Genomic DNA, 24,933 nt, shown 5'->3' with positions numbered 1-24,933 from the left:
TTAGTTTAATTAGCATTGAATGGGTAAAGCTTCTTAAGTCTGCGTAAGTGGTAAGATAATAAGATTTTTCAACTGCAACATAGAAATGTCAATTTTTCCTCCTCAAAATCTTAGGGGGATTTTAAAATTTTTTGTTAAGCAAGTAATCATATTCAATATATGACTAATTAATTGAGATTAATATGAACAAGTGATTATTACTTTTCTATGTTGAGAAAATAATATATACACTTCAACTAACATATTTTCATGATTGAAGAATAAGCATCATCTTGAATGGATATTTTTTTTTTTTGGAGAACCTTAAATGAATATCAATAGTTAGTTAATTTGAATTCATACGCATTCTGTATTATTTTCTTTAATTTATATTGAAATAAAGAGAATGTACCCGTCAAACTCGAACCTTTATAGGATAATCCAACACGAATTAGTGGGTAAAATCTAAGGGAGAAGGTAAGAGAATCCCCGCCCTCAATTAAGTTAAGCTGCTCATAGCCTCCTAGCTAGTGAGAATTGCCCTCAGTTGTGACTCTTGTGAGATACAAAATTCTTATTTTCACTAAACCCTGGCCTCTATATTACCTGTTTGGCTAATTCACTTTTAAGTATTTTGTACAATTTTACACCCTCTCTCAATTAATAAGGCCACAAATAATTTAATGTCTTTATTTAGGATAGGCTCAAAATATTCACCCAAACCCCATATATTTACCCAAATATATCCCACATAAATTACATATCCAATACCTTTAATAGATATATCTTTTAGCTAATTGATATAGCTAATTATATAAAATGGTTTAACTAGCTGGTTATATTAGCCAGGTATAATTAGTTGATCATGTAACACTGTTTGGTAAATAACTATTTGTTATTGCAATATATAGTTGTTTTAGGGCCTGTTCCGATTGACTGAACTCAGCTGAACTAAACTTAACTGAACTTATTAATTAGTGATTTTTAAATATGGATTAGTGATCTTTGATTATTTATTGATTATTTATTACTATACATATGTGTATATACAAATGTGCATATTATTATTATTATTAATTATTGATTATTATTATTGTTGTTGTTGTTGTTGTTGTTGTTGTTGTTGTTGTTGTTGTTGTCGTCGTCGTCGTCGCCGCCGCCGCCGCCGCCGCCGCCGTCGTCGTTGTTGTCGTCGTCGTTGTAATAAGAGCTTAAAAGAATGAAATTTGGCTTTATATCATTAGCAATATCATTAGACGTAAATTAAGAGCTGAAATGAACTGAACTGAACTGAATTTTAACGGAAGAGAACAGACCCTTAGTGTATTTACCCAATAAGCTAATTGCACAAAGCTCTTATAATGAGCTTTTTCTAAAAGAGTTTTTTGGACCTAAAAAGCTCTTTTAGTAAGTAATTTACCCAACACCCAAATTACGAGTAGCTTTTTTAAAATAGTCAAACCTCTAATAGTGCTTAATAAGCTAAAAGCTTTTCAAAAAGCTCTTTAAATACCAAATTAAACAAAGCCTACACAACTCAGGCTAATAATGAATTATAAGTTAAAATATTAAAATTTTCTAACAAAAAGTCACATCCTAGAATTCGAGAAAATATAAAGATACGTATAAATATATAATCCCTGAGAAAATGAAATTTCCTCTCTCTATATATACATACGTATATCCAAAAATGTTAAAGCAATACACATGAATATCCAAATATGTAGAATCAGAGTATTCTTAAATGCTAAAAATAATCTTACATGTCTTCTTTATTTTTTTTCTTTTTTTAAACACATGCATCTCACAATTTGGGCACATATTATTGCTCTTAAAATAATGTGTGATAGTGTAAACTATAAAACGTCTCACATAAAATCGCATCAACGCGTAAGCTAAAATTATAAGTTTGAAACCAGCTAGGAAAAAATATTTTCAAGGTCTAAGAAATTTAGTCTTTTATTATATATGCAGTCTAACAAGCATAAGATTTGTCGCATTTTCTAATTGCTCTAAGAATTAGTCACAACTAGTTGACTTATTCAACTAATTTAAGAAACAAGTTACTCTAGATTTAAGGACTATCATTTTAACAATTGTGTAATTAAATAATCATTAAAAATCAAGCACTTGAAAGTTTATGTATCTAATATGTATGGTATCATACATGAAATTTCCGAGAGTTACAAATTGCGTAAATAAAATATCGCATGAAATAATCATTGATACGGAGTAAAATATACTACAATATAATTTTGTAATCTATGAATGACGAGATAATTTATAAAATCTACTCGTATTTATTAATTCGTATATCTTAAAGTTTTGCATCTTAGCTTATACGGAGTACAATAATTATATATTCCGTAGCTTTATGAGTAATTAATTATATTATTCTAAATGATGATTAATTTTAAAAGGGTATAATGTTGTGGACCCAATAAAAAGGTCTACTTGTAGTTTAAAAACAGAGAGAAATTAAAGTGCCAATAACAACAATTCATTTTTCAATTAAAGTTGAGTACTTTTCAAGTAATGAAAATGTTGTAATATTTGTGCTAAACAAATGAAATAAGACCTTAAAATAGCAGTTAAATGACCATCATACCCTTCAGATGCAACGTGTTGGGACTATTTGGACTTTGTGTGTGATCCGTTTTCCTGTTAGGCAGTCCCTATTTGACATTATACTTATTTTGGTGGTTGATCACATTGATATATATATAAATACCAAAAAATAAATATTTTATTGTATTTTTTGTATGTGGTTCAGAAATTAGTTAATTACATACTCCTAGTATTCTAGTAGAGTAGTAGCTAGGACTACGTATGTATGTAATAAAAATACCTTTATAAAAATAATTAATCTGTTTTAAAATAATCTTCCCGCTTTAAACGTATAGGGTTGTCTACACATTACTTTGATCATAAATATTATTTTTATATACAATACATATTAATAAAATATATAACAATTGAATAATAATAAACTATTTGTCGAGAATAATCAAACAAGACCCAACACATGTATATATATGCGGTAGAGGGAGGAGGAGTGGGAAATGTATTCCAAATAATACATACACTGATACACAATTGTAAAACTAAATATTGATGATGATGATGACAATAATTTTGCAACACTAATCTCATGAAAGAAAAAAAAATGAAATAAACCGCACTAATTAATAAATTTAATTAACTCATGACCTTCGTGTGGTTCCTTCGCCTATTAATTAGTGGTAGTTAGCTGTAACTTAGTTGCAAATTGGAAAGGGTAAAGAAAGAATGAGAGAGTTTGGTGAGACAATAATACTTGTTTATAATAATCTAAGGCACTGTATGGATTAGGGAGATTAACTGGGTAGTTTGGTATTTAGCCATTTAAATTAGAAGATAATATATTATTATTAATCAAATTAAATAAAGGGTTTGATCATTTCAGGAAAATTGAACAAGTGTACAAGTTTCTTAAACATGGTTTACTATTAGACAACTGTCAGTGGATTGTCCCTTTAAATATTCTATTTATAAGACTACAAATTATATCTCTTCTAATGTCCTTATTTTATTGCCAACACGGCAACACGCAGCTTTTATTAACTCTAAAACATGGAAAGTAAAAATTGAGTTCAGATCTATTTATTTTATCGAACATATCTTAACTTGTTTCATATCAAATCACAATCACTTAATTTATTAGGTTATGAATTGATTTTATTTGATCTAATCGGACTTAAATTTGACCTTGTTCTTACAATTATATTGCTATTTAGAATAATTAAAATTATGTACGTCAATAATACATGTACTCGTGTTATTGTGTACATTTTCAAATAAAATTTTACAATTTTTGTTTTTACAAACTAAGGGCTTGTTCTCTTCAAATTATTTTTAGTTCAATTCAGCTCTAATTAGTTCAGTTCAGTTCTTAATTTTCTTCTCTTAAAATATTCAGTTTAGTTCAATTCAGCTCACTTCAGTCAATCAGAATAGGCCCTAAGAATATTTAGCGATAATTACTAGCTAGCGAGGTTAGATGATTTAAAAATTATAATCTGATCTAATTTGATTATACATGTACATATGATATAAGTATGCATTAGCTTCATAACTTGAACTAAACATAGCGTTAATTATATCTATAATAATCCACATACTACACCCGTTTCATACTATTTTCAATGATTTGATATAAAGTGTGTGTAAAAAGTGTCTAATCGTTGCAAATTATATAAAACGGGGGTAGTATATAGTCTTTATATATACGGTGTTTCCCAAGTCCCTGTTATCTTAAATTAGGTGAAACTCTATATTAATTTAGGTAGCAGTAACAAAATTTTACCCCCCTAATAAGGAACTTGTGGAAAAGTGGTCAACACCTCACAAACCTTATTCACCATCCTCATCATCATCAATGGGGAAAAGAACAAGCAAAAAAGTGAATGAAAGAGAATTTGACTCTTCATGCATGAAAGATGCATGTTGACATTTGACAATCATGTAATTTTAAATTAACCGTGATTTTTGTGAATTTAATATACCATGTATTAAAATAATTAGTTATCATCTCAAGAAAAACTACTCAATAGTATTTTTTTTTTTTATTACTCCGTATTATTTATTTTTTTCTTTGACCTACTACATTTTAAGGTTTTATTTATTTTTAACCTTAATCAGTTAAAAATCTTGAAATGGAAGTAGGGTTGTCTTAGCCAGGGACAACATTTTCTTTAAAAATTTGAGAACTCGCGTGAAGGAACCATTTAAAAAAGTTTGTGATTTTATTTATTTTCGAGAGGAATATTGATCGGATTATTGATATTATTCTAACAAATCAAGTTCCACCAAGGTAACTAGTGCGTTAAGAGGGTAAGTGTTTAGAATACTCGATGAATCCCATTAAGGGTGGTAATCAAGCCACTAATTGAGTTACACCATAATTGGCCCTACGGATATGGCAAATACAAGAGAAAGAGACGAAATTAGAGATTAATATACAAACATTTTTAATGATTAAATCGAAAGGAGTTCTTCCTAGCTTCTTGTCTTGCGTGCATTGGTGATCTCCTGGATAGATGGATTGCCTTCACCACCTTATTCATTCTTGGTTTCAGAAAAATTAAATTAATATGTAGTGATGTAGTCTGTCATCCTTTTGTAATTAGTTTTCCTATTTTTCTTTAACTCTATTAATTATTATTTTGAGATGGATTTACCATATCAATTTTATGATAATACTTATTTTTTTTTTCCAATAGTTAAAGTAATTTGTTGGTTTTTATTTAACTTAGCGCCTATTCTGATTTACTAAAAAGAGCTGAGATGAACTGAATATTTTATGAAAGAAGGAAATTAAGAACTGAACTAAACTGAAAATAAGCTGAAGAAAACAGGTCGTTAGTTTAAGTATCTAGTGCCACTGAGAAATATGGTCAATTTTAATCATATTTTTATATGTAACCATTCTTTTCCTATGAAAATTAATTTAAAACCTAATTAGTCAAACCATATTGATACGTACACATTTGTTACCACAAGGCCGACCAAAATTATTTTCAAAATAAACCACATCAATGAAGATTAGTGTGAAAGAATTTCCTTAGCGATATTAACTACATATTATTGATTATTATATATGTTTTCTATTTTGTAAATAAATCATATTAAAAAAAAAATCCTTTTGTATGATACAAGAAAGTGATTATGAATATATTAAAGCCGGACTCAAACAAATAGCTATATTCTTTATATGATATAGTGATACCGTATAACGTTTCAACATCAAAACTACTCCACTTATCACTTATTTGTACTCCATATTATAATAAAGTAAATTAAATGTTGTAAATTATATGTCACACAAATGGAACACTTAAAAAATAAACGATTGAGATATAATATTTTAAATAATGTCACTATTAAAATATTTTATAGGGAAAAAAATAATTGTTGGAAAATAATACAGTGTCGAATATGTATATAGAGGATGATACGTGATTAATACTCTAATAATGTTGTTGGATATGTGGGAATAATTTAATGGTTGGGGCTTGGCCAACATATGGCTACCTTTTTAGTTTCAAATTTTGCATTTTGACGTAAAGTCCCGTGATCACACCGACACGTGGCGGTAAATCTCTCACAAACAATTTTTTTTTTTAATTTAAAAAAAAAAATCATAATCATACCCGATTTGTCCGAATATGAAGATTTGTGGATACAATTTTTTTTTTTGGGGGTGCACGTTAAATGTTATTTCGTGATTTGTTATTCTATAAAATTCCATCACGCACTAAAGATCTTGAATGGGATTTGAGATTTCTATTAGAAAGGATAAATAAATAAATGGGATTAATATTAACGCACCTTTATAAATTAAAAATTATATACCCATTTGGCCACATGGCTTATAAAACCAAGGAGAAAAGATATAATTCATTTTAAAAAATTAACATGCAACCTTTTAGTGAAAATAATATACTATATGATTGATATGAGATTTTATCACACATTATTGAATCAATTCATAGTTTTAAATTAACATTGATTAAATAGCATAAAGTGCTTCTTTTAATTTTTCCATTGCTAGCTACCGTGCGGGATGAAAGCAGTATAGTTGCTGGTTGATTAGCAAATAAAGGGATGCTTTGAAGCTAAATGTCATTCGAGTTTCTCTATTGGTTGGGTTGTACTTTACACGAAGATCTATTCACCAAAAAAAAAAAAAAAAAAAAAAAAAGCTAAGGGTTCAATTGAAGCTAAATGTCATTCAATTTTCTTTATTGGCTAGGTCGTATTTTACACGAAGATCTAATAAAAAAAATAAAAAAATAAAAGGAATGCCCTTTTTCATGCTTACTTTATTTTCACTTAAATACTTAAATGGGATGCATGTATTAAACGGATTGTTTCTCCAAAACTATTTAATTGATCAGTTTCTACTTATAAATAATGAACCGTCATGCAAATGTGTGTGAGTTTTCAAGTCGTATACAAAATACAGTTCTCAATAATTTTCTCTTTTAGAAATTCACGATAATTGGATTTTATTGTTGTACTCTTGAGTAAAGTTACACAAATTAAAATTTTCCTATAAAAAAGTAAAATACAAAGATTTTCTTTATTCACCACTCATCTCGGATTTTAGAGGAGCTAAAGGCTAATATGTTCGGTATATGCTCATGTAATCAAGTTTGGCCATTGAAAATGATATGAGAGTTGATCAATCAACATTGTCCATTGAATAAACACACTTATACAGTCACATTGAATGTCAAAAATTTCCAATAACAAAAAACATATAAACCAACTATACACTTATGGATTACTGGTATTTTTTCTCATTAGTTTATGTTAATCCGGTGGTGGATAAATCATAGATTTTTTTTACCCTATTCCGCCTTAAAAAGAAAAGTTTTACCCTTTGGATTAAGTTTATGCAATAAGATAAATTAGAGATCAACACACCTATCAATGATATGATAATGTTTACAATATCAATATGAGAAAAATTCAAAGTAACCCCTATTCAACTATCCAAATTTGTTGTCTTCAAAAAAAAAATAATCCAAATTTGATTTTTTTTTTTACCCTTTATTACTATTAATAAGTTTACATTCTAAAATAAACTACAAACTAATGTATCCATCAAAGATTTCATATTATATTCACACAAACACATTATCGATAAAACAAATATCTATTTTGTACTCCGTATAATTTATTACACAATCCATATTTCTATGGATAAACTTTCACTTCCAACAACGATTTATAGGGTTCAACTCTCACCCCCTTCAATTTATATATTCTTCATGGTAAAATAGAAGTAAATAGTTATGTAAATTTCAAAAATTTTAAAATCTTACATTTATTGCACACTTACCTATGATGTATCACTATAATTCCAAAACAATTTTAACAAATTTAAGATAAGCTAAATTTGTACCAATCTTTTGATATGAAACTATGTACTATCATGGGACCACATACCTTCCCATCAAATTGTAGTAGGCGTTCAAAAAAAAAAAAAAAAAGAAAAGGTGTTTTTAATATTTATATGATTCCACACGCGCCAAAGTTAGGAGAGTGTGTGAAGAAATTAATAGCTAGTAGTGGTGTGAAAGAGCTGGAAATTGTACCCATTTATATGAATAATTAATTTAAAAATATTCTCTACAAAATTTTAAGTACTTCAAAATAGAATACGTGTTTAGTGAGTCAGCACCGTCGGAGTTATTTACTTTTCATCGACGCTAACACTCTTAACACCCAATCCAACGGCCACTAATACGCAATCAACTCTTCCACAATTTTTCATCAATATTTTCTGGAATTGGATTGACATGTGCTGAGGTTTTAACTTGATAAAACTTTCACCTTATCTTAAAAAATCAACCATTATTACAGCATTAGTGTGATTAAGTATGAGCTTTGAATATATTTTATATAATTCTTTATGATACTCCGTATTAATTTTAATTAATTCAATAAGTGAATAATAATTTTGAATTATGAAAGGAAAGTTGTACATAGTAATTACGTGTCGATCAGTGTTATTGCTTTAACTCGCTTTGATGGGTACCTATAATATTTCCAAAAATAAGAAATAATAATAATTTAAAAAAATAAAAAAATAATACCACATAGGCTTTAAGAAGAAACTAATGTTTTCTCTCTCCTGGGGGGTTATAATTAAGAGAATCAATTCAATATCGCAAGAGAAACTCTCCCTTCTTTTAACATTCACATTGATATTCTCTCTCCTTCTTTCTTCCCTTACATCACACCAAATGTATGAAATTTCTCTCTCTTAAATTGTTTCTCTTCCTTTTGTCCGTTTCTAATGTATTAGCAATTTCTTTACCCAAATCAATCAATTGAAAGAGCACCAGAATAAGATGACGTCAGGGTATTCCGGTGATCTTTTCTACGCCGGAGGAGGGGCAGGGACGGGTGCAGGAAGGCCGTCGTCGTTAGCCGGGATGGCGGGTTTTCGACAACAACAGCAACAACAACAACAACAGCAAGGGATGTTAATCTCCCCGATTGACCAGATCGCTCAAAGGAGAGCGGATTTGTTGATGGGTAAACGCTCTTTTGGTGATTTTTACCAACAACAAATTCTCCTTCAACAACCGCAACAACAACAGCAACCGAATCCGCTTTTGTATATGCAAAAACAACAACAGTCGCAGCAACAGCAGCAGCAACAACAACAACAGCAATCTCATCAGCAGTTGTCGTTCTTGCAACAACAATACTTGATGCGATCGGTAAAACAAAGAACCAATGCTTTTGTTTCTTCCCCGATTTCTCCGCTTTCACAAACCATTGATCTTTGTTCTCCTACTAGTAATAACAATTCTCTCTCTTCATCCTCGACTCGTTTCGGTGTTCCGATTTACCAGCAACTCCGTCAACAACAACAACTGCAACAGCAACACCAACTACAACAACACCAGCAACAGCAAGCAATTTCTGTCCTAAACAATAACAACAACAATAATCACCAATTTCTCCACCATAACCAATTCAACAACCCCACAAATAATTGTTTAATCCCAACCCTTTCTAATAATACCAACAATAATCTCATCAGCCCGATTCAAAACCCGAACATGGGGTATTCAAATTACGGGCCGAATTCGGTCAAACCAAAACCCGAACCTCAGCCCGAAAATTTTTCTGGTTCTGGGTTTTCAAATTTGGGGCAGAATCCCAACCTCGTTGAGCCCAAGATTGATGCGGATTCCGAAGATCACAAGATTCTCAACACCCTTCAAGAGCTTGAGAAACAGCTTCTCGACGACGACGACAACGACGATGAAAACGATGCCGTTTCGGTAATCACCAACAGTGAATGGTCTGAAACGTTTCAGAATCTCGTGAGTCCGAGCGGAAACCCGAACCCGAACCCAAGCCCGAGTCCAAGCTCAAGCCCGAATACCAACCATGCTTCTTCCAGCACAAGCGGGAGCAGCAACACCAATAATACAAATACCATTGCAAGCAATAAGAATAACATGATTTCGCCTTCGCCAACATCGTCCACTTCATCATGCTGCTCTACGTCTGCGCCACCACTTCCACCGCAGCAACAACCACCACCGGCCGAGACGCTCTCGGCTAAGCAACTGATTGCCGAGGCAGCGATGACTATCGCAGAAGGAAAGAACGAGGTAGCAACTGATTTGTTGGCTCGTTTGAGTCGAATTTCGAACTCCAAAGGGAGTTCGGAGCAAAGGTTGGCCTTTTACATGGGGAACGCGCTACGTTGTCGCGCGTGCCCCAGTGAGATCTCTGCCCCTGTGCATGAACTCTACTCGGAGGAACAAATGCTAGCGATGTACTCGCTGTATGATATCTCCCCTTGCTTTAAGTTCGGGCTATTGGCCGCAAACCTCGTGATGTTGGAAGCAATCACGAGTGCTTTGCAGGAAGGGATTAAGGTTCATGTCATTGACTTCGACGTCGGCCACGGCGCGCAGTACATTAATCTGCTGCGCGCCCTGGCCGAGCGTCGGTCGCAAATCGTATCGGCCGGGCCGGGTCTTATGAGCTGAAGGTTACTGTCGTCGAGACAGAGGTTAACAATCGCGGGTTAAGGAGTCTGTGAAGGAAGGGTTGATCAAGCTGGCTGAGCGGGTTGGAATTAATTTGAAATTTCAGGGTTTGACTCGGAGGATCACCGAATTGAGTCGCGAGTCACTTGGGTGCGAAGATGGAGAGGCGATTGTTGTGAATTTTGCTTTCAAGCTTCACCGGGTACCGGATGAGAGTGTTTCAATGGAGAATTTACGTGACGAGCTACTTAGGCGCGTGAAAGGGCTTAACCCACGCGCAGTTACGTTAGTGGAGCAGGAAATGAATGGGAATACTGCTCCTTTTATGACCCGCGTGAATGAATCATGTGCGTACTATGGAGCCTTGTTGGATTCACTCGAATCGACCCTCCCTAAGGAGAATTCGGACCGGGCTCGAGTCGAGGAGGGGCTAGGGCGAAAGATGTCGAATTCGATTGCGTGTGAAGGGAGGGAGCGCGTGGAGCGTGCGGAAGTGTTTGGAAAGTGGCGGGCCCGGATGGGGATGGCTGGGTTTGAGCTAAAACCGCTTAGCCAGAGCGTGGCGGAGTCAATGCGGGCTAAGTTAAACTCGGCCCGTGGTGGGAACCCGGGGTTTACGGTTAAGGAAGAAAATGGTGGGGTCGGGTTCGGGTGGATGGGTCGGACTCTTACCGTCGCATCTGCTTGGCGTTAACTTCACTCATTATCTTTCCAAACACACCCTTAAGGAAAATTAGTATTAGTATATTATTGTTTACTTACTTTTGCCCACAATTGTCATAGTATATGCTTAATTTTAATTTTAGTATTATATATTTAATCAAATTTTCCTTTTTTAAATTTTGTTTTAGGGAGAGGGGAATGTAAGGAGGGAAAAACCCCACCAAACAAAGTAATAAAAAGAAGGTTGGGGGAAGTGTTTGGATGGATGTGAGAGAAAATTCTTGTGATCAATTATTTTATTTTGTTTTTAATTTTTAATTTTAAGTGGTTAAAGGAAGGTGGGATTTAAGGGATTGTTGAAATTGGAAAAGTTTGTTTGGCAAATTGGGCTGACTTGTATGGATAGGTTCTTCTCTTAATTGGCAAAAATATATTGAATGGGGTCCACTATTTTATTAGCATTTGAAGTATTATTATTATTATTATTGTATTATATCCTTTTTATTATTTGGCATGTATGTATATATTTTTATAAATTGTTTTCTCTTTTATCATAAAGTTATTGGATACTTTGGATCATATGCTTGAATATGTTCTTTTTAACAAACAAAATGTAAGGTTGTGTTAGAGAAATAGCGTTTACTTGTCCTATTTTTATTGGCTAATGTAGAACGATAATAATAATTTTTTTTTTTTTCCTAATAATATCTCGAGTTGATTAAAAAAAATACAAATAATTGATTAGGCCTTTTTCCCTTCTTTTGTGGGCTATGAATAGCAAGTTGTTTATGAGCCTTATTAAAGCATGCTTTGACTTAAACAGGCAATTTTTTTTTAATCTTTTTCACCAAGTTGCAATAATCATTTATGATACAATTGCAACAATGGTTTTCGCATTTTTCTATCTTCATTCATGTACAAACAAGATGTAAAAGTTAGGTCAGCACGAATTGGTTGCCAACTTATTTTGTCAAACGCCAACCAACTATAATTAGAATTTATTTGTTGCACTTATTTCGCCAAATTAATTACTAGTATCATTTTGGATGCACGCACACATACTCGCTCATAGTCTCATACTACACATATAAATAAGATTGGTTGAGGTTAAAAAATTTCTCTAAGGATATATAAAAATCTAACTTACTTTTGCAATTAATAGGAGTTCATACGTACTCCTCTCATCAATTATTTAGTTGGTTCACTAATCACTTGTACGAGTGTACATTGTTAGGTCGTTGACCTTTTAGCAATACAAAGAATACCGATCACATTAAACAGATAATAAGTCGTGGCAATCCTCTCGTCAATTACTTTATAAGTTTCTCACTATATGTACTATTTTTAAGTTTTTGTACGATTAATAAATGTGACCATTTTTTATGGTTATTGTGTAATAATAATGTATCTTACAAAAAATTGTTGTTGAGTCAAAATTTCAAAATGTAAACTTTTTATTACTTTAATCTAGTAATTTACAAGTCTAAGGGCCTGTTCATATGTAATGAACTGAATATTTTATGAGAGAAAGAAATTAGGAGTTGAACTGAACAAACCCTACTGGCTACAACTTATGGTTAAAGTCGAGTGTTGTTAAACATGAATTTTATAAAATCCGAAAATTGCAAAACGGAGTAAAAATATGTTAGTATGTACTTTCTACATTTTTCATTTGGCCTTTCTTTGGATTAAAGATGAGAGCTTATTATCATCTGATATGGATTGTAACAAGCTAAAAGGGGAAGTTAGTTTATTTTCCTTGAATGGAATGCAATGTGGAAATATTATTTTACTTAATGCCAAAATAATTGCTTCATTTGCGCTCAATGTAACTATGCAACGCCAAATTGTACTATGCGGCCACTAAGGATCAAGTCTAAATGCAGCTAATCTGCTTCAAGGAGATATCAATCTTCAATTTCAATAATATTACAAAGTCATTTATTAAAAGTAGTATCAACGTGATTTGAGCAAAAGGATACACTAAGCAATATTATCCATTAGAGGTTGCGGATCACCGATCTTTTTTGATTCATTTTCGGTCATTAATATATCAATAAGAGTAAATTTTAGAAACTAGACCTATTAAATACAATCAACAACTTTCACGCTAAACTAGTGAGGTCTTTTGGTCTTGGCCTAATGGTTTATTGGCCGGGCTTGTGTACACACTACACAAGTTACATGTTCGAATTGTCCATCTTAATTGTTATTTAGTTCGTAGACTACTTTTGAATTGAAAATCCTTATTCCTCGGTAAATATTGTCGTAATAACAAATAAAGCTCACCAATCGGCCTTAATAAGACAAAATTTGAACAAGAAAAATTAGTTTTCCGTACTCCTAATGTATTTAGAGAATTTTTAACCACTATAGAACCAATGGAATAACAAATATTCTAAATTTAGTTTCCAACAGAACAACATTTTGTACGTGTACTTATGCGAGCCTAAATTACCCAAAAGATGTAACAGAATGTTACTGCATTTCTTTCCAGCCTCATAAATGTTTTAAATTCATTTATTGCATCACAATTCACAAACAATTTATTGTGTTACTATTTTTTTTTTTCACTAACAGTTTTGTTTACTACTGTATATGCTAGCTAGCTAGAGCGTTCCATACAAACTTGGATTTAAAAATAAACCTTTATTCTTTCACACGTTATAATTATACCCTTTTTTTTTTTTTTTTTTTTTTTTTTTAATTTCAAGTTGCAAGTCATGGAAATTTTGTTAGAAGCTAGAATCAACTATATTTCTACCTAACAAATTTCCACATCTACTTGCATTTTTCTATTCATTCAGTTATAATATAAGGTTCACAGTTTAAACTTTAACTATGATACTATTGTATAATTAATTAGGAAAATTTGCCAATTACTACCTTAAGTTAATACTACTTTGTAAACTACTACCGCAAATTAAAAAAGTTGTGAATTACTACCGTAAAAAATTTTAAGATGTTGCGATTACTACCAAACCCCCCATTAAACCCAACTATGACGTCATTATATCACTTTAACCCATGGTTAAAGCCCTTAACCATGACGTCATTATATTCCTAATCCATTTTCTTTTTTGAGGGGGCTCGTTAAAGCCCTTAACCATGGTCAAATACGGGTTAAAGGGATATAATGACGTCATAGTTGGGTTTAATGGGGGTTTGGTAGTAATCGCAACATTTTAAAATTTTTTGCGGTAGTAATTCACAACTTTTTAAATTTGCGGTAGTAATTTACAAAGTGGTATTAACTTGCGGTAGTAATTGGCAAATTATCCAATTAATTATAACTTAAGTTACATCCTTCCAAATATTATACTAATAAAAATGATTGTGTTTATTGCGATACGTTGTCTTCATATAACAATACAACTATACAAGTATTATTAAGAAACATAAAGTATGGATTGGAGCTAATGATAGGGTCCAACAATTTCGGGCATTGGGGCTGTAATCTTTTTTTGGGCTAAAAGCGGGCTGTAGCTGAACCAATTCAGGCTAATTAACATAGAATATTATGCAAGTATAACAAGGATAAAGCTAAGAGATTCGATTTAAACTTTTTTTTTTTTGACGAGGGAAAAAAATAAAACAAAGGGGCAAGGATTCGAATCTTTTACTGTTTTCTTAATACTTATCCCATGTCGTAATATTTTTTTTGTGTAAAATTAGTTTTTAAGTTCATAAACTAATTAATTACAATGATCTACCGGAAGCCAGGCTCGAAAATGGCCCCGGTTGAAAGTCCCCTCTGCTTCCGACTATGGATCTAACAGAACTATTTTTTTTTTTTTTTGGAAAACAAATAAAACTAATTAATAGTGTGGAACTGAATTAATTTTTTTTTTCTTTTGACAAAGGAACTGAGTTAAATTTGGGTCTATATACAATAATACAAACATAGAGTTAGTAATTAAACTCGTCCAAATCCGATCATTCATTCATATAAACTCAAACGGCCCATTTATATGATCCAAGTAGTTTATGGGCCAAGAAGTACGATCCACAAAAGTAAAGAAACAAAAAGGGTAAAATAGTAAATCGTCTTTAAAATGTTACCGTTGTAGCAAAGACCGCCTTTTTATACACACATCACAAACAAACTCTCTTTCATTTTCTTTCCCTGTAAACTCATACTTTGATGTTTTTTGTTCCGTTGAGAAGATCAAGAATAAAGCGCCGGAAAATTCACTCAAATTTTCGATCAACAGAAGCTCTTACATAAGTAAGCAACAATTTCTTCTTTAATCTTTCCCTAATTTCTCTATTTTTTTTTGGGTACAATTTTTTTTTACAAATTTTCTGCAGCGATTATATGTCAAAGTGGTTGATTATTAAGTTAGCATAATTATTGATTGTTTCTGTTGAAATCATGTGCAAAATATTAAATTTTTTTGTAGAAATCTTGGTAATTTTTCACTTGGTGTTTGAAATCTGCAATTTCGAAATTTCCAGTTAGGGTTTTAGGGTTTTTTCGGCTTCAATCATTTTGGGTGTCTTTATACTTTGTCAGAAATCGGTTGTTATTTGTGGGTTATAATCAAATTTTCAAAGAACACTATTAAAGCTTATTATTGATGGATTGACGAATTATTGTCCAACTGCGGTAAATGGAAGCAAATGAGAAAATTGATGTTATTGAAACTTAAAGTGTTTTATTGATATAATTTTAGAGGATTTCTGTCTATGTCATTTACTTAATCATGATTCATGATCAGTTCTTTTGTAAAATTGTTGCTTACTCGAATTGTTATTTCGGGATTGTTTAGGAAATGAAAGCTCGTATATAATTCTGGGAATGGATTTATTTGATGTAAATTAGGCAACTCAATATATTCTCAGTGCATACATAGTTTTGGCCTTTATTGTGGTGAAATTTGCTGGATTTCTGTGTCTGTTGTGTATTTTCGTGGTGCTGTCTTTCTTTGTGTAATCGTGTGCATTGTGGTTGTGTTGTCGAATTGACTGCCCCGTTAGGATGATTCTTGCAAGTTAAGGTTATATCTGTACTCTGATTGTGTCATTGGTTGATTTCCTTGCAGTTCTGTAACAGAAGTATACTGAAATCTGCCCATTACTTAGCAATGACGTCGTTTGAACCTATCATTCGAATGGATGAAAATGCGTTTAGAGCTCATGAGAAGATTCAGCAGCCTAGAGTGGGCAGGAAACCTCTTACTGATATGACCAACTCTAGGAAGCCAACTGCAAAGGACAAGTCATCAGTGAAGAATATCAGTGGTTTCAAGGCTCCAGAGAAGGTGTTGCAGCCTAATAAGATTGGCAGGAAACCTCTTGGTGATCTAACAAACTCGAAGAAGCCGACTGCTCAAGAGAAATCGGCTAAAAATAATTGCACTCAGAGTGTTTCAGCTGCTGTCAAGAAAGAGCAAGTCCAGAGTTTTGCTTTAGGGGAAGGTTTTCTGCATAACCATGATGAGTGCATCAAGGCAAATCGACAATCTATGAGCTTGGATTATTTCCTGGAAACTGTTGCCCTTAAAAGAGGTATGATACCTAAGAGAAAGAATTTCTAGCTGGATAATAATATACTTTCTACTGATTTGGTTGTTATGATGATAAACTATACATGGTTTTCAATTTCAGATTCTGCATCAGTTGCAACTCCTCAGCACCCTGAACTGTCTAAGGCCGCGAATCTGGAGGTTTGTCCTAATAATGATGTGACTTGCATCTCTTATTCCTCCCCCATGCCCCACCTCTTTATCTGTTTTGCTCATCGTACACATGTTTTCTATGTTTCAGCTTGAAATTCCTATGGAGATCGAAGAGATGGAAATCGAAACTTGGGATGTCTGCGCTCCTGAAAGTCCTCAAGCACCAAAGTCTCCAAGGTCCCCTGACTGGAGTATGGATTTTCATGATCTGGAGTTATCACCCTTGAAGCTGAAGGAGTCACCAGTCAGGAGGAGCCTCAGGATTTAGTTTTCTGCTTAACATTCATTTCCTTGTGACATCTTGGCTTTATCAGGTGCCTAGTATAGTCCCATGATTGTAGAATAAAATAGATTGCTGCTTTCTTTTGCTGCTAGAGGGAGATCAATACTTTCTTGTGTTATCTCCTCACTTTGTTGTGTCGATCCAATATTAAAATTGGAGTATTAATATTAGTTCCCGATCTCTTTGTTTTACTACTAGTCTGTTGTATCAGGTGCCTAGTATAGTTCCATGATCGTCTCTTTCTGTTTTCCCCATCTTTACGGTTTTCAGCTGAAAAGTTGACGTGTTGTCAATTGCTTATAAGGATTAAAAAAATAGGTGAGGATGAGGATGTTGGAGTTTCCCATCAAAAGCCACTAGTAGTTTCACAAAATTATACAAGGAACGAAGGAGTTTCACAAAATTATACAAGGAACGAAGGTTTGAACAAGTAACAACTTCGTTTATTCTGTTAAATTAAATAGCATTAATACACACCAATGAAGAACAACAATCTTAACAACGAAAACATAGAATTAACGTAAGATATCAAAATCCAATTTGGTCTTTACAGTCGTGCAATATTAATGTCAATGTGATGAATAAACGTGTTTAGGAACTCAAATTCGTTAAGGCTAATTTTAGGCAGCAAGGCCAGCCTTGATCTTCTCAACATTGTGTTCGTCGATGTTAAATGTTTGAGCCAATACGTCGTTAGACACAGGAGGGTTGGAAGTAAAGAGAGCAGCAGCAAACTGTTGAGTGCCTGGCAATTGGCTGTTAAAGGCAGCTATAACAGAAGTCGGGTATTTAGACTTGTTTTTCTGGTAATGAGCCAAACCTCTAGGAAAAACAAATACTTCACCTGTCTTAACAACCTTAGAAATGAGTTTGTTACCGGTTGTTATGAAAGCAACGTACAATTCACCCTCAAGAACGTAGATTATCTCAGTGGCACGGGGATGAATGTGAGGTGGGTTTAGACCGTAGGGAGCAAAGTCGACTCGAGCCATGGAGACTCCTAAGGTGTTAAGGCCAGGGATGTCCATAACATTTGCCCCGGTGACTTTCGATCCAAGGACTTTGTTGGTAATCTGGCCTGGTTAGAAATCCCCATGAAGAAGAAGTCTTCCGCGGTTATCATGCCCATATTTTTGCAAGGAAATCCATTCACTAGTATTCCTGTGACATTGATCAATACAAAATATGAGTTGACATAAGTAATAAAAAACGAGTTTGACATACTATATACCTCTGTTTCTTATTATGTGCAACAAATGGGTAATATTTATAGTACAAACTATTTCTTTGATGCACATAATAAGAAACATAGGTGCTTAAAAATGTACAATATTTTCGCTACTTTGAATATACCTGATGCATCAGCAACACAAACATCTTGAAGCATGTCTGGATCATTGGCAAAGGCCCCAATTGAACATGCCAGCAGCACAACAAAGACGACTGCCCTAACACCGGCCATTTCGAAGGTTTACGTAGCGTTGCAATAGGCTTGTAAGTGTATGAATACAAGAAGGGTACTATACTCAAGTCTAGGTGCAAGTTTGAGAATTAATAACAGGGACCATGCTTTATATAGTACTAATATCATTATATAGAAGAAGTCAATGATGAGCAATTAGGCAAGAAACATGCCTTCTTAGCTCTGAACACTTCAACACTAATAATACAAACATTAAAGAATTCCATTTCCCCTTTCCATTAATCTACTAGTATATATCAATTATATATACAATTAGTTGCTTAATCTATGTATTTTTATATTATCTACTATCAATTGTACAAATTGTACTTCAAATATAATAACTTATGTTTGGGTCCAATTTAGTCCAATTGGGCCTAGGCATTAAATGATCCAATTAAAAGCCCAAGGTCAAGGTTCAACTCTCCAATTGTGCTAAAGTCAAAGGTCAGCCCTCAAAGCAAGCCAATTGGGCTAAGGCCCAACCTCTCCATGTATGAAGAGGTATAAAAGCCATCAATATTCATACATTCACATTCATACATTCTCATATATTCTGATATATTCAAGCAAAGCCACAAGCAACTAATTCTCTTGCATAGTGTTCTCTTTCTACACATTGTACTGACTTTAGCATCGGAGGGGCCTTCCTCGGCAACACCCCCGAGGCTAGTTTACGTGTGTTTACTGTGCAGGAAACCTTCGGCCCAGCATAACTTGGACCGAATCCAGTCTTCTCCGTTTCAGTGGACCTTCGGCAAGGTCCCATTGTTTTCACCCGAAACAATTTGGCGCCGTTTGTGGGGAAGACTTTCAAAAATCTTTAAGCCAAATTTCTAACCAAGATCATCTTGCAATTATCTTAGTAGCAATGGCTAAGAACCGCAAGAGCAAAAGCCTCCGTCAAGGAGCGGGCGAAAAGCCTAAAACCCCTACACCATCACCCTCGCCGGACCGGAACTCTCCCAAGGGTGCCAGCTCGGGGGGAGGATCATACAAGGAGGATTCCCTTTCTCCCGTAATTCATGACTCTCATTATAGGCCGAGTCACTCTCGGTCTAGCAGGGGTGAGTCCGATCATAGGACACATTCAGTGCCCCAAAGCTAACCATCGGCTGCGCGCCCTCATTCCCATACTCGGCCGAGGACCCCTTTGACGGGGCCCAGCTCGGAAGAGGTGGCAAGAGCACTGGCAGTGCTCATGGAGGCGATGAGGGCACAAAATATGCCACCACCTCGTGATCGAACTCCTCCGCATACCCGGCATCAGCGGAGGAAGTTAGACCATGATGGTGGGAAGCTTCCTTCCTTCCGGGAACTGGAAGAGTGGGAAGAGGATTCCTGGAAAAATGAAAAAGAGAGGAAAAAGAACCCTCAATTTTTAAAAGGATCCTCATCCTCAAGACCAGAAGCGCATAAGAGCAGCAGCTCAGCTTCTCGGCCAGAATCTACTCACCGAGAACCTGAGACTGTTCGCCGAAGCGCCCTTGACCGACTCGGCGGCAAGGAACCGAGTGTGCGCAGTCGCCTCTCGTTCCCTGCAGCCGAGGCCCAGACTTCCCAGCCAGGGACGAAAACCACTCCTACCTCTCTAAGAGGGCGGAGCGTGGTCCCTTCGGCCAGGAACAAGGGCAAGGCCGTTATGCTACCCGCCAGTTCACCATTCGAGCAATGGATACTGGAAGAGCGCGTACCCACGGTTAAAATACCGTCGCACATCACATATGACGGGACATCGGATCCGAAGGATCACGTGGCCTCGTATGAGACTCATATGCATCTTTGCCCCAGATCCGAGGCGACTTGGTGCAAATATTTCCCAACCACTCTCAAGGGGATCGCGCAAGCGTGGATCTCCAAGGGAGTAAGGCAAGGCTCCATAACAGGGTGGGATGATCTGTCCTCCAAGTTCAGGAGCAAGTTTTCCACGGCAAACCGCCGAGAGAAGACTACTGCAGAGCTCATGAGTCTACAACAGGGGGAAACCGAAAGCCTCCGAGACTATCTGACCCGTTTCAGTAACGAGTCATCCAGCGTCTCTCAGCTGGACCAGGGGCTAGCCGTTTTTTCAATGTAGAATGGCCTTCAACCCGGAAAGTTCCTAGACTTCATGGTCATGCATACCCCGCAGACCTTGGAGGAAGCTCTGAATGCCTCGGATAAGTTCATCTGAGCTGAAGAATGGAACAAAGCGAAAACCCAACCTCAATTTGGGGGAGGGAAACAAAGGCAAATACCCTTGTATGAAGGCCAAGGCCATAAGGCAAAGGGAAAGTCAAAGGCCTCGGAGCAATCTTTGGCCAGCGACCCAAAGAAGGAAAGATCTGCCTCATACACAGGCAGATACGAGTCCTACACTCCGCTCTCTCTTCCACGCGCCAAAATTTACAGCGTGACGAAGGAGGAGCAGAGTTACCGAAAGCCGAGACCACTCTCAGAGTGGTATCAGCGAAAAAATAAAAATCAGTGGTGCGAGTTCCACGAGTCTTCGGGACACAACACTGAGGAGTGTATCCAACTGAAGGACCAAATAGAGGACATGGTCCGGAAGGGATACTTGAAAAAATACATCGCGGATCACCGCGAGAAAAAAGAATCCGAGAAGTCAGCAAAGGACTCTCGGCAAGACCTCGACTTACCCCGGAAAAACAGTAAAAAGCCGGAGGGGAAATTCCCTCCGATCAATGTTATCTCGGGAGGAATATACTCTCGGAGGGAGCACAAGCGACACCTTAGAGCTTTGACTCACCAGGTGAACAACGCTGACATTCAATCTCCCCAGTCGCCGGTGCCGAACATGACATTCACAGCCGCCGACTGCCGGGGGATTACGTTCCCTCACGAGGATCCGTTGGTGATCATCGCCACGGTGGCCAACCACGACGTCAGTAAGGTCCTTGTTGACGGTGGCAGCGGAGCAAACATTATGTTCCGAAAGGCCTACAATCAAATCAAGCTGAAGCCCAAGCACCTTACGCCGGTACCCTACCTGGTATCCGGGTTCAATGGGGCTTCAACTTATCCAGATGGGAAGGTGACACTTCCTGTCACCATCGGCTGCGATGAGGCAGCCAGGAACGTCATGATTGAATTTTTGGTCATCGACGCTCCTTCAGTGTACAACGTGATTTTGGGGAGACCCATAATTCATGAGATCCAAGGGGTCGTCTCAACTTATCATCAGCTGTTGATTTACGTCTCAGACGCCGGCTTCCCCGAAAGGATACAGGGCAACCAAAAGGACGCCCGAAGGTGCAACTACCTCAAACCATCCAATAGTCGCCCAGATGACAAGGATGAGGAGGAGAAAGAAAAAGAAAGAGAGCCGAGCACAAAAAAGCCGAAAGGCCTAAGTGCTTCGGCCCAAGGATCTGTACCCAGAGGTGAAGGGCCCGAAAGGGAAAAGGCTAGCTCTTCAGCTGAGCCGCAAGACTCAGAGAGCCAGCCGAAGAACAAAAAGACTGGGACACCTGCCGACATTGGCAGCAAGCCAGATTATGAAGAGTCCAGTCCATCAGCAATGGACATGGACCAACAAACTGAAACAATTGAGTTGGCCGAAGGAGACGTTGAGAAATGTGTAACAATCGGGATGGACCTTGATCCGAACACCCGTTGTGAACTTATTCAGCTCCTTCGGGACAACAGAGATGTGTTTGCTTTCTCGGCAGCTGATATGCCCGGGATAAGTTCAGACCTCATCTCCCATAAGCTTAATGTTGACCTGACGTGTCGACCAGTTAAGCAAAAGAAGCGGAATTACTCCGCCAATAAGAACCGAGACATCGCAGCCGAGGTCAAAAAATTGTTGGAGGCAGGATTCATCGAACCTTGCCAATATCCAGAATGGCTGGCAAATGTGGTGATGGTTCAGAAGCCCAATGGTACCTGGAGGATGTGCGTTGACTTCACGGACCTAAATAAGGCTTGTCCAAAGGATTTCTATCCCTTGCCGAGGATCGATCAGCTAGTCGATTCGACAAGTGGCCATGCCTTGCTTAGTTTCATGGACGCATTCTCGGGGTATCATCAGATCTTTATGCACCCCGACGATCGAGCAAAGACAGCATTCGTCACGAACGCTGGGGTGTACAATTACAAAATGATGCCCTTCGGATTGAAAAATGCGGGGGCAACCTATCAAAGGCTGGTGGATCAAGTTTTTGCCGATCAAAAGGGCCGAAACATGGAAGTCTATGTTGACGATTCGATCGTCAAAAGCAAAAAACCAGAGGACCATGTAAAGGACCTGGATGAAACTTTCGCCACCTTGAGAAAGTATCAAATGAAGCTGAATCCGAAGAAGTGTGTCTTCGGCGTGAAGTCAGGGAAATTCCTTGGGTTCATAGTCAGCAAAAGGGGGATTGATGCCAATCCCTCTAAAGTCAAAGCGGCGCTCGACCTTCTTGAGCCGAAAACGAAGCAGGATGTTCAGCGGCTCACCGGAAGAATGGCAGCCCTCTCGAGGTTCATTTCCAGAGCTTCGAATAAGGGGTTACCTTTCTTCAAAGCCCTGAAACTCCCGAAAACAAAAGAGCTCGTTTGGGAGGAAGAGCAAAAAGACGCCTTTAAACAGCTTCGGGAGCATCTGGCTCAACTCCCAACGCTGGCTAGCCCAGCTGAAGGAGAAACTTTGTACCTATATGTGGCCGTTAGCCCAGCCACCATCAGCGCAGTATTGCTGAAGGAAGAAAGTAAAAGTCAGCAACCGATCTACTTCGTCAGTCATACACTGACGGATGCCGAGACTCGCTATCCTCTACTCGAGAAAGTTGCTTTCGCGGTAGTAGTAGCTGCTCGGAAGCTGAGGCCCTATTTTGATTACCATCAGATAGTGGTCTTAACTGATCAGCCGTTGGAAAAAGTTCTCGGCAAGGTTGAAAAATCTGGTAGGCTAGCCAAGTGGGCTTTTGAGCTCACCGAATTCAGCATCAGCTACCGTCCGAGGGCTGCCATTAAGGCTCAAGCTCTAGCGGATTTCTTGGCCGAATGCTCATACCAAGAAGCGCTAGACAGTGAAAAGAAAGTCTGGACCGTGTTTACGGATGGATCTTCCACCGAAAACGGTTCAGGGGCAGGAGTAGTGATAACTTCTCCCGAAGGCAAATCCTTTGAGTATGCACTAAAGTTTTCTTTTAAGGCCTCGAACAATGAAGCCGAGTATGAGGCAGCAATCGCCGGCCTAGAATTGGAAGCCGATCATGTCTGCCTAAAAACAGACTCTCAGCTAGTTGCATATCAGATCAGTGGCAGCTACGAGGCCAAAGAGCCCTCCATGATAGCTTATCTTGCCAAGATCAAATCAGTCATTGCAGAGCTGAAAACTTTTGAGGTTCAGCTGATCCCAAGGGGTCAGAATACTCAAGCCGATGCACTCTCCAAACTTGCCAGTTCATCTCTTACCGAGCTGAACAGATCTGTATATGTAGAAGTGCGTCGAGAGAGAAGTGTCGACGAAGCACCTGAAGTGTGCTGCGGTGACCCAGAGCCTAGTTGGATGGACCCCATCCTAGCTTTCAAGCTTTGGGGAGAAACTCCCGAAGATAAAGCTTTGGCCTCCAAGATGAAGAGAACCAGCTCTAGGTTCATTGTCTTCAGGGGGGAACTTCTGAAAAAGTCCTTCTCAGCCCCATTGCTGAAATGCGTGGGACCAACAGATGCAGATTATATCCTACGGGAGATTCACCTCGGCATCTGTGGGAACCACATTGGGGGAAGAACCTTAGCCCACAAGGCATTGAGGGCTGGATATTACTGGCCCACCATGATCGCAGATGCTAAGGAGCTGGTCCAGAAATGCGAAAAATGTCAAAAATACGCTCCAGTTATCCATCAGCCAGCAAGGGATCTTCAGCCGATCCTTAATCCACTCCCGTTTGCCCAATGGGGACTGGATATACTGGGACCATTTCCAGAGGCTGTGTACCAGAAAAAATGGCTGATAGTTGGAGTTGACTACTTCAGTAAATGGATCGAGGCCGAAGCAGCCTCGAACATTACAGAGCAAACTGTCAGGAAATTTATCTGGCAGAATATCATCACTCGCTTTGGCATCCCGAGAGTATTTGTCTTCGATCATGGGAGGCAATTTGATAACTTACCGCTGAAGCGGTATACAGATCAGTTCGGCATCAAACTGGCATATTCAGCGGTATGCCACCCGCAAAGTAACGGACAAGCCGAATCTGCAAATAAACAGATCTTAAATGCCCTCAAGAAGAGGGTGGAAGATCAAAAGTCCAAGTGGCTGGAGGAGCTCCCTGGAACCCTTTGGTCCCTTCGGACAACTGAAAAAGA

The 24,933-nt window shown here is 37.0% G+C and overlaps 2 protein-coding genes and 1 pseudogene across 2 annotated transcripts; 2 read left to right on the top strand and 1 right to left on the bottom strand.

Moving 5' to 3' along the window:
* The first annotated feature begins 8,578 nt into the window (after positions 1-8,578).
* LOC110729611 (scarecrow-like protein 8) lies at positions 8,579-11,692 on the top strand. The gene is given in 3 exon segments (XM_021909363.1): positions 8,579-10,527; positions 10,530-10,586; positions 10,589-11,692. Coding segments are annotated over 3 exon segments (2,355 nt in total). The 5' UTR covers positions 8,579-8,882; the 3' UTR covers positions 11,242-11,692.
* Positions 11,693-15,305: 3,613 nt separating this feature from the next.
* Positions 15,306-17,365, top strand: LOC110729608 (protein PATRONUS 2). Its single transcript, XM_021909362.1, has 4 exons — positions 15,306-15,438; positions 16,256-16,721; positions 16,821-16,879; positions 16,980-17,365. Exons 2-4 carry the CDS (start codon positions 16,298-16,300, stop codon positions 17,157-17,159), a joined length of 663 nt encoding a protein of 220 aa, XP_021765054.1. The 5' UTR covers positions 15,306-15,438; positions 16,256-16,297; the 3' UTR covers positions 17,160-17,365.
* Positions 17,366-17,468: 103 nt separating this feature from the next.
* Positions 17,469-18,705, bottom strand: LOC110729609 (annotated as a pseudogene).
* Positions 18,706-24,933: the final 6,228 nt, after the last annotated feature.

This window comes from Chenopodium quinoa, unplaced genomic scaffold, assembly GCF_001683475.1.
Source record: "Chenopodium quinoa cultivar QQ74 unplaced genomic scaffold, ASM168347v1, whole genome shotgun sequence".
In the NCBI taxonomy this organism is placed as follows: Eukaryota; Viridiplantae; Streptophyta; class Magnoliopsida; order Caryophyllales; family Amaranthaceae; genus Chenopodium; species Chenopodium quinoa.
Note: the sequence above shows the minus strand (reverse complement) of the source record. Positions and strands in the feature narration are given on the sequence as shown.